At 42.7% G+C, this 18,549-nt stretch overlaps 1 protein-coding gene across 1 annotated transcript in view; it reads right to left on the bottom strand.

Moving 5' to 3' along the window:
* Nucleotides 1–18,549, bottom strand: part of Ccdc162p — a 187,355-nt gene that overhangs the window by 109,544 nt on the left and 59,262 nt on the right. The window contains 4 exon segments of the mRNA XM_033763439.1: nt 2,776–2,897; nt 3,742–3,942; nt 9,206–9,333; nt 10,904–11,096. Coding sequence (XP_033619330.1) covers nt 2,776–2,897; nt 3,742–3,942; nt 9,206–9,333; nt 10,904–11,096 — 644 coding nt within the window.

Raw genomic sequence — 18,549 nt, 5'->3', positions numbered from 1 at the left:
TTGGTTTTTTGAGACAGGGACTCACTATGTAGTTGAGACTGACCTGGAACTCATTATGCAGCCCAGGTTGGTCTCAACTCACAGCGATCCTCCTGCCTCAGCCTCCTGAGTGCTGGGATTACAAGTGTGCACCACCATGCCTGGCTGAACTTTATATTCTTAAAGACCGATGACTCAGCTTCTGTAAATTCAGAGCATTGCAAAGAACCCAGCACTTAGAGACTTCAGTGATTTTTCAGGGAACCTCCTGGCTTATACAACACACTCTTTGCTTTAATGTGAATCCTTCAAAATTGAAAGAAATAGGTGTATATTCTAAGAGCCCAATAAGAATAAGACTGTATACAGCAAAATATGTCAAAGCTCAGTAATTAATACCTAGTCACATATCTGAAAACAAAATAACGTAAATAAAAATGGCTAAATAAAAAAACATAATGTGTGTGGTTGTTAGTTTATATTTTTCACTTGAGATTTTATCCTTTCCTCTCAATATGTTAATGGACAAGGGCAATTTTTAAATTCTGTATGCAGCTCCCAAAATTACTCATATTTGCTGTAAAGATGTTATACTTTAGAAATGAATGAGTCCAGAAGCAAGTAAATGTTCGCCTGTGGGTTATTCCTTTGCAAATAAAGAATACAGCATAAGTCAAAGGTCTTTCAATACGCAGGGAAGACTGGACTGTGAATATTTCCCTCGAATCTGTGCAAATGGAATTCTTCTTAGTGCTAGATCTTAACAAATATAGCACAAAGTCTGCAAAGGATCTCATCAAGCAAATAACATTTACTTTTAAGACAATCCTGACAGGTTTTAGTATCCATATAGTCTCAGCCTGCTCTGCTAAACATCATTTCCTGAGGAGTAGATTCTTTTTTTTTTCCTTATTGAGTTTATTGGTCCATTTTAGGTATACAGTGCAGTTACATTCATCATTGGGATCTTGTACCTTTACATGACAGGTCTTGGTTCTCATTTTTCCCTCTTATCCCTGCCCTCCCTTCACCCCCTCCTCCTCTCCCCATTTACAAACACTTTATTTCCATTTTTTCATGTTTTTTTCTTTTCCCTTATTATCTTTCCCCTAATCTTCCCATTTCCCCTACACCTTTAGCCCTTTTCTTCCTATTTCACATTGTCAATTATATCATTAGGATCTTATGTACCATTATAGTTTTTCACACCAGAGAAACTATTCAGTATTTATGTATGTGTCACTTATTTATTTCATTTAGGAGTATATCCTCAATATGTATCCATTTTCCTATGAATGAATCTATTTTCTCATTCTTTATGGCTGAGTAGTATTCCATTTTATAGAAAAACCACATCTTCTTGATCCAGTCTCCAACTGATGGGCAACTGGGCTGTTTCCAAGTTTTAGCTATTACAAACTGTGCCGCTGTAAACATAGGTGCGCATATATCACTGTGATATGATTCTTTTAATTCTTTTGGAAAGATACCCAGCAGAGGGATGGCTGGGTCAAATGGAACCTCCAGTCCAAGCTCTTTGAGGTATCTCCATACTGATTTCCACAGTGGTTGCACCAGCCTGCACTCCCACAGACAATGGAGAAGGGTTCCTTTCTCCCCATAACCCGGCCAACATTTGTTATCGGTCTGAGCAGTAGGTTCTTGCCATACCCAGCTGCACACACACAGCTGGTATCTCAAGCTCATCATCGTGAAGCAATCAGTCCTGAGGAAGGAAGGTCTATGGGAAAAATACAGAGCTCTTCCTCAAGAAACAAGGTTAGAATCTTAGCTATGAACTTGCACAGCACCCTGCCTGTCCGCAACGTGACCCATCGCAGGCATTTCTTAGATAAGGTCTGCCTTTGCTACCGCACCGCACACATCACAGGGACACAGGACTGTGTTCCCAGCTCCTAGCATTCTGCCTGGGTACATGTACCTCCTTGGCAAGCTCTTGCTGGATATTGAAACGAGCTAGACAAATTCTCCATCCATTCAAAGGCAATGGAGAAGTTCTGATCTAGGGCTACACAGCTCTACCTGGGGCTTTTCACCTGCGTCCTGGTTCCCATACCCTCAAAGCCTGGAAGGGAAGTTATCACATGTTGCATCCACTCTGAGAGGTCTCAGGAAATTCAGCTCTGCTCTTTAAAGTGTGAGATCACAAGACAAATCTTCAGAAACCTCTCTAATGACACTTGCTAACAAAATTTCTTTTTGAGAAACTTACAGGGATCAAACTAGGGACCTTGTGCTTGTGAGGCAGGCAGTGGAACCACTGAGCTAAAAATCCCCAGCCCTGAGAAACTTTTAAGCTCATCTAAATTGTAGATGTGGGCCGTGTGCATTTGAAGACCAACTACTTTCACCCCCAGAACTTTTCAAGGGAATGACAGTTCTGCGCCCAATGACAACAGCTTAAATTCTAGCCACCTATTCTTTCTATGTACGAAGCAAACAGATTCAATGTTCAAGGGAATCCTTCTGCTGTGGCTTTTAGTTTCAGTCTTCTTTTAGACAAGATCTAGGGTCTAGCTTGTCACTCTGGCTGGCCTTAAACTCACTACGTATTTTAGGCTTATCTTAAGCTAGCGATCCTCCTGCCTCAGCCTCCCAAGTGCTGGGATTATAGGCACGTGCCACCGCGGCCAGCTGCTGTGGCTTTTATACCTGTATCTCTCATCTCCCCAAACACTTGAGAGGTGCTTTATAGAGGAGTATTTATACTTAACTCCATACTCTTAATTATTCTAGAAGATTGACTGTAAACGCTTAAAGATAGCACCAACTTACCTGATATCACTGATAGAAACAGGTTGCTTACAAATGATGTTAAGGGGTATTCCGAATGTATTCTGATCATCTGGACGATCTTCCGACCAAAGCCTCTGCACATATTCTGTCTGGCTCTCTATCTAAAAATGTGGCATAAGCATTAAAATTAGAAGAGTCCACCTTTTCCGTAGACATGAGCTGGCCTTGATATGAGAAGGCTATCACCCCTCTGAACTATTACTTGACCAATTTTCACCCAGACACTGTTTTGAAGTCTCGTCTGGAGTGAAACACGCTGGTCTGAGAAATCCAAACCAAGTGGCAGCCACAGAAAGCAAAGACAACTAATTTCTGTCTGTCAAATAAGTCACTGCATGGAAAAAATTCCAACCAGTTTGCAACATCCTCTGTGTCCTGCTTCCTTCCTGGAAGACACAGAATGTGATCGCTTCTTTCAGTGGCACAATTTAAAAAAAATAAACACCACTTTATACACTAATGTCTTGAAAAGATGTATGATTAGTTAGTGCTTCTTTCACGACGGGCAAACTCCATGGTCTAATGAAAACGGAGCTGATCAGTTTTGTGTGGACCATTAATGAAAATTAGGATTGGAATACCCCTTTAAGGCCAAAGTTATGCTTGGAATTCAGCAATGCAAATGAGCATACAAATAAACATGTTGTACATGCTTCCTAGAAAACCCAGATTCTGGACCTGCAATGAAAGGAAAATATTATGTTCACTTTTGGCTCCTGTTTTTATCCTCTTTGAACATGAAATAATTAATTAATTAATTGGTGTTTTTTTGAGACAAGGTCTTGGTATGTTGTCCAGATTGGCCTTGAACTCACTACGTAGCCCAGGCTGGCTTCAGAACTCACAGCGATCTTCCTGCCTCAGCCTCCCAAGTGCTAGGATTACAGGCGTGTGCCACCATGCCTGGCTCTGAACATGCGATGTAATATTTAAAATCCTACTCACATGATGGTTGAGGATGCTCCTCACTAGCTGCAGGTGAAGCCTCAGGCAGGTGCATTCATCTTGGTAGGCCTTAATGAAATAAGGGTGGCTTAGATCGAACTTGGGGCGCTGGTGCATGATGTCAATCATCACTTGTGCTAAGGCAAACCTCTCCTCAGGGTCCAGTGTGTGTTGGTAGGCTTCAAAGTAACAGTCTAGAAGCTGAAAATGATATTGCTAGTCAGGAAACAGCAGAGGCAGCCTGGAACCCAGTAAAGGGAGGGGAGGCCCCACCCCAGGCTTTGGCAAGCCAGGCCTCAGCAGGGAACACAGCTGAGCCTAGTGGCCCTGAGATGGGCAGAAGTAGCCCCAGTACTAATTGGCGCAGTTATAAACCCACAGACAGCCAGGGAGGGCACGGGACAGAACACACACTCTGGAGCCAGAAGTGGACTTGAGTTCTGCCCTCCGTTTTTGTCCTCTCTCTCACTACCTACAAAGGGCAGCCATGAAATTAATAACATAGTCGTGGCCAGGCGTGGTGGCTCACGCCTGTAATACCAGCACTCGGGAGGCTGAGGCAGGAGGATCACTGTGAGTTCGAGACCAGCCTGAGCTACATAGTGAGTTCCAGGTCAGTCTCAACAACATAGTGAGACCCTGAAACCCTGTCTCAAAAAATAAAAAAACAAAAACAAAAAACCCCCAAAGCCAAAACACAATCATGCAATAATTATAGACTCCAGTGAGACAGTGCATTTAGAGGTGCCTCACCAAGTGTTCGCCCCTCCTAGAAGCCCGCCCGCCTTTTCTTTGCCTAGTTACTTTTCCAGTTTCTCGCTCTTGTTAAAATGATACACAACTCGTTGGAGGTAACTGCTTCGGTGAGTCTCCACTTCTTTTCCACAAAGTCCTCCATATGGATACACAGTAAACACTGCTGTCTTTTGCTCACTTAATTTTCTGCACCCAAGCGCTGAGTCTAAGAGGGTAGAGGAGAAAAGGTTTCTTCCTCTGTGTAAGACAGTTGAACACTTGAAAAGGAATAGCACACGAAGAAACAAATACTGCTTGAAGAGAGGCTCAGTGTCCGACTACTCCACGCTGAGGCTCAAAGAGGACGTGCCTGGGCACTTTATTTAGCACTCGATTTTATGAGATGAAGCTTAGTATGAAAAGGAAGATTCCAGAGGAGGCTAAAAGCTGAGGCCAGGGAAGGTGCTGCACAGGTTAGAAACACACGTCGCGGGTGTAGAGAGGTTAAGTGAAGGAAGATGGTGATGCCCTTGATCTTAAGTGAGCACTGGGGAAATGAAGCGAGCAGGGTGATCTGAATTACTTTGTTCAAAGCACCAGACTGCCACTCTACAGTAACATTTGATTATTAAATAGCGGAAGTGAACAGAACAGAAGGAAGGAGAATTGACTAGAAAGGGTAAGGTGGGTGTCTAATCTCCCAAGGGGGAGATTAGGAAAGAAACAGTGACTTGCCTAAATCATTAGGGACCAACTTGGACCCTTTTCTCTGGGCCAGTGCAAACCCAGGAACTGGTGTATAGTACTGACTCTTCCTTGAGCTGAGTTTGGACAAGGAGCCCAGTGGTTTGGTTATTTGGCAGGGGAGGTTTGTAAGGGGGCTTACATGATTCCTTTTCAAATGAGTACATGACTCCCATCATCTGTAAGGATGCCAGGTTGCAGAGGCCTGTGCTAAATGGCACGATCACTATTGTTGATCGGGTTGTCAGATTTAGCCAATAAAAATATAGGGCACCCACTCAAATTTGAATTTCAGATAAATCATAAGTACATTTTAAATATAATACCTCCTAAATACTGCAATAGTTTATCTGGCAACCTTAGCTGTTGAGAAGGAAACGTGGCTCTCTTTTTAAATTGATAAGGCTTTTTTCAAACTTTGTGTTCAGCCTCGAAAAGCTCTCAGGTGGACCCTTGTATGGTTTTATTACTATGAATTCTTTCCCAACAGCAATGGAACATGGTATTTCTGCCTCATAGGTTCTATTTATTGTGTGTTTGCTAACTGGCCCATTTCCATTTAAACTCTGGGCTGGTATTTGTCTAAGAAGTCTTCCCAGCCTGTCAAATGTCACCTGTGTGTGTCAAGGACCAACTCTCAGGCAAAATAATATGTTGTACACACTGATAGTGGGCAGAACAATATTGGAGAAATGGGAAAATAGACTAAATGAATAATCTCAAACATTACTGTGTTTATATTATTTTTACCTCAGACATTTTTCTATTTCTGGGATTTAAAAAACTTTTAAAATAGTGTTTTAGGTCAAATGAAAGTACAAAACAGGAAATCAGCGCTATGCACGATTTGGCACAGAACTTTTTCCTTTGCAAATGAACACATGAAAATGTATCTAGGGCCTGTATACTAACTTAAATTATCCTGTAAATATGCCTTTGGTGGCCACTGAGAGAGTTAGCAGACAATACAGTATCACTTAGGATCTGGTACAGCAGATACTGGCTTCTCTGAGTCCTTTAATCCATGTAACTTGTCACCAGTCCTAATTTTTTTTAAGAGCAGGAAAATTTATTGGGGAACAGGAATGGGGAATAAGAAGAGCTCCTGGGAGGCAGGAGGGGTCCCGAATGGGTTGCCACCAGCTCTGATTTTACAAATCTTCTTAGGTAATGTGATCATTTCATTGATTTAAAAGAATACAATATGTCCGAGCAATTCTTAAGCAATGATACCAATATATTTAACAGTCAAAAACAGCAGGGAAAACTTGGCAATGGACTCAGGACTGGGGGAAATCAATTGTACTTCAAATAGAAATCTGGCTTAGCTCTTAAAAATAGGCTCTTTTGACAGAATTCCTAACTTGGAAGGCCATATTTTACAGTTTTGGCACAGACATCTCAGTTTCTATACGGGATTTTTTTCTCAGGATGGAAAGGAGGGAGATATTTTCAGCAATCGTTTTAATTTAAAGTAGTTTAGTTTGCCCTAAAAGGGAGCTAGTGAACAGTCCTGATAGCTCGGCTTGGAATGAACTGTATTTTGAAGTCTGGATAAATTGGCTTGACTTTTAGCTCCGTTTTCCTACTGCCATTGACTTCTGCCTGGGGACTCCACAGGAGACCTAGAGGCAGTAAAAGGGAAGGTGGGGAGATAGAGTACCGAAAGGGGTTGTTCAAAATTCACTGGGCCAACAGACTCTCCGAGCTTAGGATTTTGTCTTGTTTATATTTAATGCAGATTTTCCAGTTGCTGCCCGGAGTCTAAAACTCTCGTTTGTTTACTTGATTAAAGTAAAATTGCAACTGGCAGTCTAGATTCCAGAAAAGCTGGTAGAAACCAGTTATTTTTGAAAAGAGTAACAGTTTTTCAAAGCCTAAGCCTTGCACCTTTAAAACCTACGCAGCTGTTAAAAAAAAAAAAAAAACAAAAAACACCCAGGTGACTTATAGCTCCTTGAGTAGCAGACCAGAGAGCAGATGAAATGGCAAACCATCCATTCCACCAGAAAAACAATTCAAAGAAAACCACCTCCACTTCCTCATCTTCGGACCACATCACAGCGGCTGTAGTCTCCACCCAGGAGACTGTGACAGCTGCCACTGGCCAGCTGAGTGCTTAGCTTCTAGGAGTCATCTCTCCGGACGTCCCACTATGCTGCACACTGGCAACTTACTCCCTAAGTCTAACGCTCCTTTGGCTCTCACAAGGCTGTCTTCCTGGATTTTCTCCAGTCTGTCTGGCTACTGCTTTTAGTTCTGGGACTTGCTCCTGAAAAATGAAAGCATTTTCAGGGACCCATTCAGACGTCTCTAGCTTTCCCAATTCGTTTCGATCATTAATGTGGCTCCATTTCCCCATTTTATTTTTTTTGGTATCAGGGATCGAACTCAGGAACTTGCACTTCGCGCCTGCTCCTAAGCTTCAAACCTATAGCTCCCACGAAACGTTTTCCCCTGGTGTTTTAACAACTCCCCCTCAAGTGCCTTGTGTCCTACACTCAGTATTATCTTCCCCCTTTAAGACACCTTTCTTCCTTCTGCATTCGGCTTCAGGCTCCTTTCCAGGCTCCTTCTCGACCCTGAGGAAGAGCTGTAAAATCCACTCCCACTCTTACTTTAGTATCCGGATCTGGTCTTCAAATCCTGCCATGTCTAGTTCAAAGTATTCTCAAATTTGTGCTTCTCTCCTGTTCTCACTGCCACATCCTTCACGGAAGGTTCTCCCTGCCTAACTCTTCAGGTATTTGTTGCAATAACTGCCCTTCTTTTTTGTCCGGGGCTTTCTATTCCAATCCATTCTGCACTCTGACACCAACACAGCTGGAAACAAAGCTACACGCACATTTCTTATCCATGGAAACTCACCAATGGCTCATCTTTGCTGATAGGAGAAACCCTAAAATAGCGCAATTCACACATCTTTTATAGTCTCCTCCCCTCACAACTTTAGATCCTTTTCTCTCATGCCTTTAGGTCCTAGCCACAGAAGTACTTAGGATTCCAACCGGACATTCCCATGTAATAGCACCATGGCATTGTAAATGATACGTCTTCTGCTTAAAAATGTCTCATTTTCTCTGCCGTACAGTATCTTGCTCTTGTAATAACAAGATTAAATACTTATTCTTCTAAGAAGACTTAGCACTTTCTCCACTCGGACACCCCCCTTCTGCAAGATAAATCTCTCCCTCCAGGGTCCCCATGGCTTCCGAATGTCCCATTCACCCCTGGGTTATACTTTTTGCCTAGATATTGAATGAATCTTTATAGACTACAAATCCCCCAAAAATAGAGATCGGCTGCTATTTCTACGTCCCTAATGCCTGGAACAGTACCTAAAAGTCCTCAGTGCTTGCTCAACAAACTCCTAACAACTGGTGAGTATCAAAAGGGCAACTAATTCGTGCTAAAGACGCAAGCAAAGAGGAGCACAGCAGCAGTGTTTCATTAATTATTGAGATATAAGCCACTAATGACATGGTTGGTGATTTCGTAACCTGCTGTCCCATTGCTTTAAACTCACCCTGTAACACTGCGCTCAACACTCCTGGCCCAGCTGCTTTCACCGAGTGCCTTAGAGGCTATGACTCGGTCAGTGGGTTTGTGTTTAGCAAAGTGAAACTTGTCCCTGTGACTAGATAACACGTGTGGGTGGCATCATCGTCCATTCTCGGAGCTGAGAGCACACTATGATAAGAAAGGCCAAAGTCATCAGGTCCTCTAACGAATATGCATGCAAGATAAAGCGCGTCCTTCACATTTTATTTTTCGTGACAAAGAACCACAGTAAAGACAATGGATTCATTACATCCTTATATTGTACTTCGCTGAGACTATATTACCTGCTTTATTGAGTTTCCCTAAAAGTCCCACTGTGTTTAAGAGAGAAAGAGAGAAAAGAGAAAGAAGGAAAGAAAATCACCAAATTTTATAAGAATGAATTTTAACAGTTGTTTTGTCTTCATAAAAAAGAAAAAAATACCTGGTGTTTGTTTTCTAGAAGAGCTGCTTCCCAAGTCCACAGGTCGTACAGTATAGCAAATCTGTCCACTTCTGCGTGGGTCCATCCCCAGGCCTGGTTACCCTTCCACTGGCTGCCCTCTCTGTGACCTGGTAGAAGAGGCTGGAATGGTTAGAGACAGGCCTTCCAAAGAAGCTGCTTCCGGTAGGATGTGCCCCTAAGACTGTCAGCTCTACCTCAGGAATGGACATAATACTCCAGACACCAGAATTACGAAAAACCAGCTAAAGCTCCCTTGGCAAAGCCAAGGCACTAAGTTCATACTTGTCGATTTCTAAGTCAGCAGTTCTTATTTTCACTTTCCCGATTAGAAGCTAATTTTAGAAATAAACTCAAAATTTAGCTAACACAAAATCTATGCTAAGATGTCCTCAAACTTGTAATTTTAAAAGTACAACAGGTATTTCTCCTTTTCAAAGAGCAGTCCTTGGTGGTTTAACAACAAACTGAGTTTAATATGCTCTCTCCGTTAATGTTAGCTCGGTCAAAAAGCTTCAGAAAAGTTTCCAAGATGCTCCTTAATTACATTAATCACTAAAAATCAATAGTGGCCTGTTTCAGAGAAATTGTTAGAAAGCAAGAAATTTACAAGAGCTAAAGTCTCAACTGAATACTTATCAAGCACATGATTGGAACTTAGCAAGAGAAAGACTTTGATCAGGATCTTCTCCAGTCCAACTGGGAAATCATTTTACAATGTGTGACTGCATGCATACAAGCTCAGCTAAAGCTATCCACTGACCAAGTGCTTCAGTCAGAATAAATTTTTAGTAGCATGGTATTTATAAATCAATATGGACAAAAATGACACATTGGTACGGAGGAAAATCTGTAAAGATAAAAGCTAAGAGCTGAAATTAAAGGCCCTGGAATTGCGGCATCCCATTCAGATACCAATGGCTGTAGCAAAGAGGACAGATCTTAAATTAATTTAGTCTGGGACCCGAAAAGCTAGCTGTCAAACATTCTTTAAGCAGCATTTCATAGCGCTATGAACACGAATTACCCTTAATTATAGTCTGTACGTATTACAAAATAACACAGACCCTTGCTAAATTCCCTGTAAGGTGTTTCAACGTGTCTTAAGCTCTTTCCAAGTACAATGCTAATGCTATCATATTATTCCAAAAGAAATATTCTTACCTCATCTATTTCTAAAATTGGACATTTTAGATGATTGTGCCAAAAGAAGAGAGAACACAGATTATGGGTTACTTGATTACCCTGAGTAATGGTTCCTCCCTCTGGGGCTTGTCTGGCATTTTCCTTGCCAGATCTGTTTGCATCATGGTGGTTTCCTGTTAGGAACCCGAGGATGTCTTTGCCGCTAAATGCAGTTTCCTCAAGGTCAGTTGCTTAGAAAAAAAAAAATCACTTGTTTCATCAGCTTCCTTTGCTTCCTTCAGGGCCCAGCAGTGCATCCCCTGGACACAGTGGCTGATAGAGAAACATCCCTATAAAAGACTATTCACATTCTGCCTCAAAAGGAGACAGGAGCTAGGAAAAGAAGTGTATCTGTTCTAGGGGATGGGGTAGTGTGTACTTACTGAATTTATCAACACTACTGGGTATGTACTTGTATGTCTGGTGGAATTAAATACAGCTCTTATGGATTTTTGTTTGTTTAACCCGGTGATTTTTAAAAATCTGACTTCTTACCTTTTTCTTTCTCAATATAATGGCTGGCCACAAGCAGTAGCTCTGCTCCGAGCTCCTTCAGATCCGTCAAGGCTTCGTCATATACGATATACGCCCCTCGCTGGTCCCGGGTGTGGATACAGCCAGCACTTACACTGTAGTCATCTTCCTGGTTCTCCACTTCGGAGAACTCCAGGAATTGGATGCTATGCACCTGAGGAGAGAGAACCAAGCCCAGAAGTCACTGGAAAAGAGAGAGCTATGTTTTCCCAGAGCAAACTGGCCAGGCAGCAGGCTTCTCCCACACTGTTGGCTTGTCAGCACAAAGATGACATTCTGAATGCATGAAAAAAGGCAGTTATATAGAGAAAAATATATGACAAGGAATGGTAGTGGATGACTAGCTGATGAGTTTGTTTTTCTGACCAATTCAGGAGCATCTAGACAAGGGAAGCTGAGACTACTGCTGAAGGCAATCGCTGGAGTGGCAATGCTGGTTCAAGTACTGGCCCTGCCAGGATTTCCCCCCGGGGCAGCCACTTGGTTACTGTTGGCTCCCATTTCCTCAGCTACAACATGGTGATAGTGCAAATATCATACATGACAACAGCTGCGGGGCACTTGGGATCATCAACATTAGCTATTCAAAACATTTTTGTTTAATTCGATAAGCGCTTCTAAAATGCATTATTAGCACAGTCTCATGTATCGAGATGAATAGTGCCTCCCAAAATTCATGTCCAGCTGGAACCTGTGAATGAGACCTTACCGGATGTAAATTTTTGTCGATGTAATCAAACTGAAAAGAGGTCCTTCCAAGGGAGGGAAATGTGGAGGCACACTTGGGGGATAAGCCATGCGAAGACGGTCAAAATCAGCACTGTGCATCTGGAGGTCAAGAAGTACCACGGATTGCTAAGGATTGCCAGCAACAACCAGAAGCTAGGAGAGGTAAGGAAGGATCTCCTCTAGATCCTGCAGACCTCACAGACCTGCCAATACCTTGATTTTGGACTTGCAGCCTTCCAATCTATGAGAAAATAAATTACTTCTTGTCATGAGCTACTCAATTTGTGGCACTCTGATGTAGCAGTGCTAGGAAACTAGTACCAGGAAAGGTATTTCTTTTCTTTTTGGGTTTTTTGAGACAGGGTCTCACTATGTAGTTGAGACTGACCTGGAACTCACTATGTAGCCCAGGCTGGTCTCAAACGCACAGCAATCCTGCTGCCTCAGCCTCCCAAGTGCTGGGATTGCAAGAGTGTGCCACCCTGCCCGGCTCAGGAAGGGATATTTCAATAATGTTATTTTTCTCGGATACCTGAGAGCTTAGTGCTTCCTGAGAATTGTTATCCTACTAATTCTCACTCCCTCCTGTGCCTGGTAACTCCCCACTCTCAGCAGAAGCCATTCAACTTCACCCCTCTACCATGCTCCCAGCTCTCCCTTCTGCCTTCCTTTTCCAAGGCATCGCCCATGCTTTGAATTCCATTCCTCCCCTCTCAGAAGCATCCCTTCTCTGTGCACATCTTCCCAATAGACACTGAAACACGTTCACATTCCTCCTGTTTAAAAACATCCTCATACCCTTTACCAGTGTCTTTCCTCTCTCGCACGGTCTAACCTCTCAAGATGTAGTCTATGCTCTGCCTCCATTTCCTCACCTCCTACTCCTCAACCCAGTCTCATCTGGTCCCTGTCCCCATCAAGCCACCTACACCACCCTCCAAAGAGACCAACAATGTCCTCTGCTGTTTCTCCAACAGACATCCTTTAGTCATCTGTGTGGCATTTTCTTTTCCTCTGGTATTTGGTTACCTGAAATCGAACCCAGGACCTTGTGCTTGCCAGGCAGGCACTGCACCACTGAGCTAAATCCCTGGTCCAAGTCATCTGTGACTTCTTCAGGGCCCAATACAAGTTAGTACTGTCTGATTTTTCTTTTCTCGGTACTGAGGTCTGAACTCTGGACCTTGCGCTTACAAGGCAGGTGTGGTACAATTGAGCTAAATCCCCAGCCCAGTATGGGGATTCTTAACTCACTTTCTTCTCTGGACATTTGTGCCTCTACATTCTCCTGAGTCTTGACAGCTTTGTAACTATTCCTTCTCTGCACCTTGAGGTGTAGTCCTCTCTATGAAGTCATTAAGTAAGGGCTGTAAGAGTCTGACTGAACTAGAGCGACTCCTACAACCTAGAGACTGTCGCTCCCCCCATCCCTTATAGGATAACTAATGATTAATTGTGAATTGTTAGGTAACTGCTTTGAAGTAGCTGGGAAACTAAATGGAAACTGTAGTGAACACAGAGACCCAACATCAATCACGCCACTCCTTGCTTGCCTGTAGTTGAATGTTCTGAACATTATAATCTAAGTTGTAAATGGAATAATGGATAATCGATCTGCTGATCATTAGTACATGACGGTCGAGTATATGCTTGATGACCACTAGCTCAGATCCACTGATTCTTTGCCTTTGTCCCCTTCCTGTAAGTTTTGAGTGCAACCCCCCCCCCAGAGTTTAACCCCCCGCCCTTAGCCCTATATAAAATGGCCTCTGTTTCTTAGCTGGCTGCCTCTCTGAGCTACTTGGCTTCGGGAGTGCCGTCTGGCCAGACTAATAAAGGTCTATTTGCCAACTTGCCTGGTGTATTCCTTCCTGGGTGACTCTTGCTGTCCGACAAGCTCCTGGAGCCTCACTGAGCTTCTGAGCCCAGCATCGTGGAAGCCTCTTGGCTGTTCACGCTCCAGGAGTAAAAGTGAGACTTAAGTCTTACAATGGCCACTCTCAAGACACACCTAGGGCTTCATCTTTTCAGCCTATATTCCTTACCCAGTAGATGACATATATGTTCACCCTGTTCAAGGCCACGATGCCATCTTTAGAACATTTGTTCCACCATTTATATCTGAAACTGCAGCTCCTCGAGCTCTAGGCCCTCATATCCAATTATTTGTTTGGCACGTACTCCTGGGTTATTTTGAAGGCCCCTCAAACGTAACACGTTGAAACACTGCAGTCTACCTCCCCAAACCTAGGCCATCTCCACCCTATTTTAATAAATGACACCATCATCCGCCCACTTGCTCTGGCACAACTTGTTCTTCATGTCTCTGCCTCACCCTGTGCGTCCAGTCTATCACCCCGCCCTGCTGGTTTTCCTTATCTTCCAAATTCATTCACTTTGTTTCATCTCCGCCAGCACCACCCCAGTCTCACCCCAGTCACAGCCCAAGCTGTGATTATCCTTCACAAAGTACCGGTCTAGGAGATGAGCTAGGCTGTTAATTGGTCTCTGTCCCCTCTGGCCTGGGCTTTCCTTCTTCCCCAGGTTACTCACTGCGGGCAGAGGAGTGGTTCGAAATGTCACCCTCCTCTCCCCTTTAATTTCCTGAATGGATTCCCTGCTGCTCACAAATTAAAGCGAAACTCCTTAACAAGGCCTACGTAATCTGGCCACGCCCATCTCTCCCTGCTTCTCAACTGATAGTGACTTTGACCTCCAGAGTACTTTTGGCCTATATGGAGATGTTCTGTGGCCACAGCTCAGGGAGAGGTGCTACTTGGAGATGCGCTATCCCAGTGGGCAGAGGCCAGGTATGCTGCTGAACATCTTAGAATGCATAGAACGACTCACAATAAACAATTATCAGACCCTGGATGTCAGTAGGGCCAAGATGGAGAATCCCTGAGCTACTCCTATTTTGCATCACTTTCTACCTGGCTTGCTATACCTCCGCCAATGATGTCTTCTTTTGGTTTCTTGAAGGGTTTGTGCTTTTGGGGGGCACAGATCCTCTGCACAGGCTGTCCCCGATCTGTGGAATGGTCTCCCTCTCCTTTCTGTCTACTTAAGGCTTCTTTATCTTCCAGCCTCAGCTCAATCATCATTTTCATAGGAACAACTCCTACCTTCCTCTGCCCTTATAGCACTAAAAATCTCACTCTTCCTTCTCCTCCTCCTCTATTTTTTGATGTTACTGTTTTATCTTTCTTTGTGTGACTTCTGACCAGTATCTACCCACTGAGTTCCAATGTACAATGAACACTGTTTTTGTTCATGACTGTATTCCCATTAGCACAGAGACTACTAATATACAGTAGTATTTAGAACGTATCTGCTAAATAATGTAGATGAAAGTATACATTCAAAAAAGAGTTTTTGGACAAAGATTTCTTTGAGTTTATGATTTATGATATTTACCTGTACTTTTAACATATACCAGTCAAAATTCTGTGCTTTATTCTCCTAAGTTTTTATTTCATGTCACTATAGCCAAGGTTTGACAGATTATTGGCACACAGACAACAGCAGAGATCACGTTAATTGTGCAAAAAGCACATCAAAGGCAAACTTCTACCTTTCAGTAAAAAGAGGTTCGTATCATGAAAGCTCTGTTACTGTGTTTTTCTTTTAGGACAAAAGATGTTAATGTAGTTGTTTTTTCTAAACTAAAACCTCAGTATTCAGATTTAGTTGCAGTGTGGGCACTTTGTGATAAATAAGTGGGTTTGGGTGGCAGTTTGGGCACTCGTCTCTAAAAGGTTAGCCAGCCCTGAGCTAATATGAAAATGATGATGCCCAGGGTGAAAGTGGTTCTTGGAGGGAAAAAAAATGAAATATTATTTTCTTTACATACAGCCTAGATACACTCTGTACATAAGTATAGGGCATTTCTCTGATAGTGTTTCTTTGGAGGAGGGTGAATGGGAAAAATGTCTGAAGGGAGTATCTGGGCGGGGGCTATAATGAAAGAAAGGTTAAGAAACGTTCACTAGTTCTCTCTCTCTCTCTCTCTCTCTCTCCTTTTCTTTTTGGTACTGGGAATCGAACTCTGGACCTTGCACTTTCGAGGCAGGTGGGGCTAAATCCCAGGTCCACCTAGTTCTTTGCTATGTATATATTAGTATAATGAAATGCAAATAGCATAAAAGTTACCATCGTAATCATTTTGAGTGTACATTTCATTGGCATTAAATACAGTCACATTGTTCTACAACCATCATTATCACTTATCTCCAGAACTCTTTTTTTTAAAATCTTGAAAAACCAAAATCTGTAGCCACCAAGCAAGAACTCTCCATCCCACTGCACCCCACCCCCAGGCCCTGGCAATGGCCGTTCTAGTTTCTAGCCCCATGAATGCTATGTGACTATTCTAGTCCCTCATTGCTACGGTTCTGATCTAAAATAGCCCCCAAAGCCATGTGTGTATAGAATGTATCCGGATTATTGGTGTATTAGAGCTGACCTGCTGCTACTAGGAGCTGGGATCAGATGAGAAGAGGGAGGTCACTGGGGTGACCTGGAAGAGTGTATTTCCCCTCCCAGCTTCTCCCTGCATCTCCTCCTCTGTGCTTCCTGACCACCATGAGGTAAGCAGCTTTTCTGCCACCACGTCCCTCTGCCATGCTGTCCTGCCTCGGAGCCAGAGGACTATGGATTTAAAACGTGAGCCAAAATGAACCTCTCCTCCTTTAAACCGTGGGTGTCGAATACAGTGTCCCCGCGACAAAGCAGCGACTAAGACACACACAAATGGAATCATGTAATATTTACTCTTTGTGATTGGCTTGTTAGCATAATGCTCAGTTTCACTCATATTATAGCACATGTCAAAATTTCATTCTGGTTTAAAGCTGCGAATTATATTTTGCAGTACACATACTTCATTTGTTGATGGACACTTAGTTGCTGCCACCTTTTGGCTGTTGTGACTGATGCAGCTATGAGCACAGGTGTACAAAATATCTGTTTGAACACTTTTTTAGTTCTTTTGAATATTTACCCAGAAATAGAAGTGCTGAATAATATATAATGATTATATTTTCAATTTTTTGAGAAAATACCATACTGTTTTCCATTGTAGTCACACCATTTTATGTTTCAACTAAGAGTGCACAAAGATTCCAATTTCCCCAAATCCTGGCCAACATTTTTTGTTATCAGTTTTTTTGTTACAATATATATTTTATAGTTTAAGAAAAATAATCGGATTCTTAGTTGTTATTCGTGAGTCACTTAAACTATGAAACAAGAGCTCCAAATGATTCATCCCGCATCTATGCATTTTTTTTCACTTTTTTTTGTTACTGGGGATTGAACTCCGGTTCTTGCACTTGCAAGGCAGGCAGGGGAACCACTGAGGTAAAGCCCTGGCTCCCACATCTTTGCACTATTACAAAAACTTTTCTAAGTAATCAGTTGTTGGATAGAATATATAGAATTTATGATTTTAAGCAGTCATATCCTAGTTCTCCTGATTTGTGGATACAACATTGCCTATTGTACAAATACAGGAACCCTTTGGAGCCTTCACAAATGGCAGATTATCCTTAGTTTAGATGGCTAATCGTCAACGTCAAAAATGTGGATAGAGGGCCGGGGATTTAGCTCAGTGATTCTGCTGCCTGCCTCGCAAGCGCAAGGACCAGAGTCCAATCCCTGGTACAAAAAAAAAAAAAAAGTGTGGATGGACAGCCAGGTATAATCCCAGCACTTGGGAGGCTGAGGCAGGAGGATCACTGTGAGTTCGAGACCAGCCTGGGCTACACAGTGAGGTGCTGGTCAGTCTCAACTACATAGTGAGACCCTTTCTCAAAAAAAAAAAAAAAAGTGTGGATGGACAGCCAGGTATAATCCCAGCACTTGAGAGGCTGAGGCAGGAGGATCACTGGGAGTTCGAGACCAGCCTGGGCTACACAGTGAGGTGCTGGTCAGTCTCAACTACATAGTGAGACCCTTTCTCAAAAAAAAAAAAAAAAGTGTGGATGGACAGCCAGGTATAATCCCAGCACTTGAGAGGCTGAGGCAGGAGGATCACTGGGAGTTCGAGACCAGCCTGGGCTACACAGTGAGGTGCTGGTCAGTCTCAACTACATAGTGAGACCCTTTCTCAAAAAAAAAAAAAAAAGTGTGGATGGACAGCCAGGTATAATCCCAGCACTTGGGAGGCTGAGGCAGGAGGATCACTGTGAGTTCGAGACCAGCCTGGGCTACACAGTGAGTTCCTGGTCAGTCTCAACTACATAGTGAGACCCTGTCTCAAAAAACAACAACAACAAAAAATGTGGATGGAGGATCTCTGAGTCACTTCAGTTTTATTGTTCTACAACTGGTTTATAAAATCCTAGATTCTTACTTATTCATGTGGAAACTTAGCAACTTTCCAATAAATAAAGAAGTGTGAGCATGTCTAAATAACAGCCATCTTTCATAATATTTCATCAAAAGGGATATTTCATAGGTATCCTTCCTGTAGAAGACTATGTTTTTGTTTTTGCTTTGCTTCTTGCTATCTTTTAGTCATCACTTTAAAAAATAATTAGAGTCTCCGTTGCCTGCCTTGCAAGCTCAAGGACTGGAGTTGGATCCCCCTGCCTCAGCCTCCCGAGTGCTGGGATTACAGGCATGCACCACAATTACTGATTCTTATAAAACAATGTACATGAATCTTAGTACCAATAGAAAACAGAAAAGATGCTGGAAAATGACATGTTGCACACAAAAGTTAACAGCTTTCTTAGGTTTATAAATTACCACGTTGGCTTCTATTGACATTTAACTATTATCTCTTGTTAAGGGAAGAAAAGGAACAATTTAATGTGTTAAACTTTATACACTTTCCTGGAAAAGACTTTCCCCTGTTCAAGTTTGGGTGAATT

The sequence above is a fragment of the Fukomys damarensis genome, unplaced genomic scaffold (assembly GCF_012274545.1).
Source record: "Fukomys damarensis isolate Sample0158 unplaced genomic scaffold, DMR_v1.0_HiC HiC_scaffold_14, whole genome shotgun sequence".
Lineage (NCBI taxonomy): Eukaryota > Metazoa > Chordata > Mammalia > Rodentia > Bathyergidae > Fukomys > Fukomys damarensis.
Note: the sequence above shows the minus strand (reverse complement) of the source record. Positions and strands in the feature narration are given on the sequence as shown.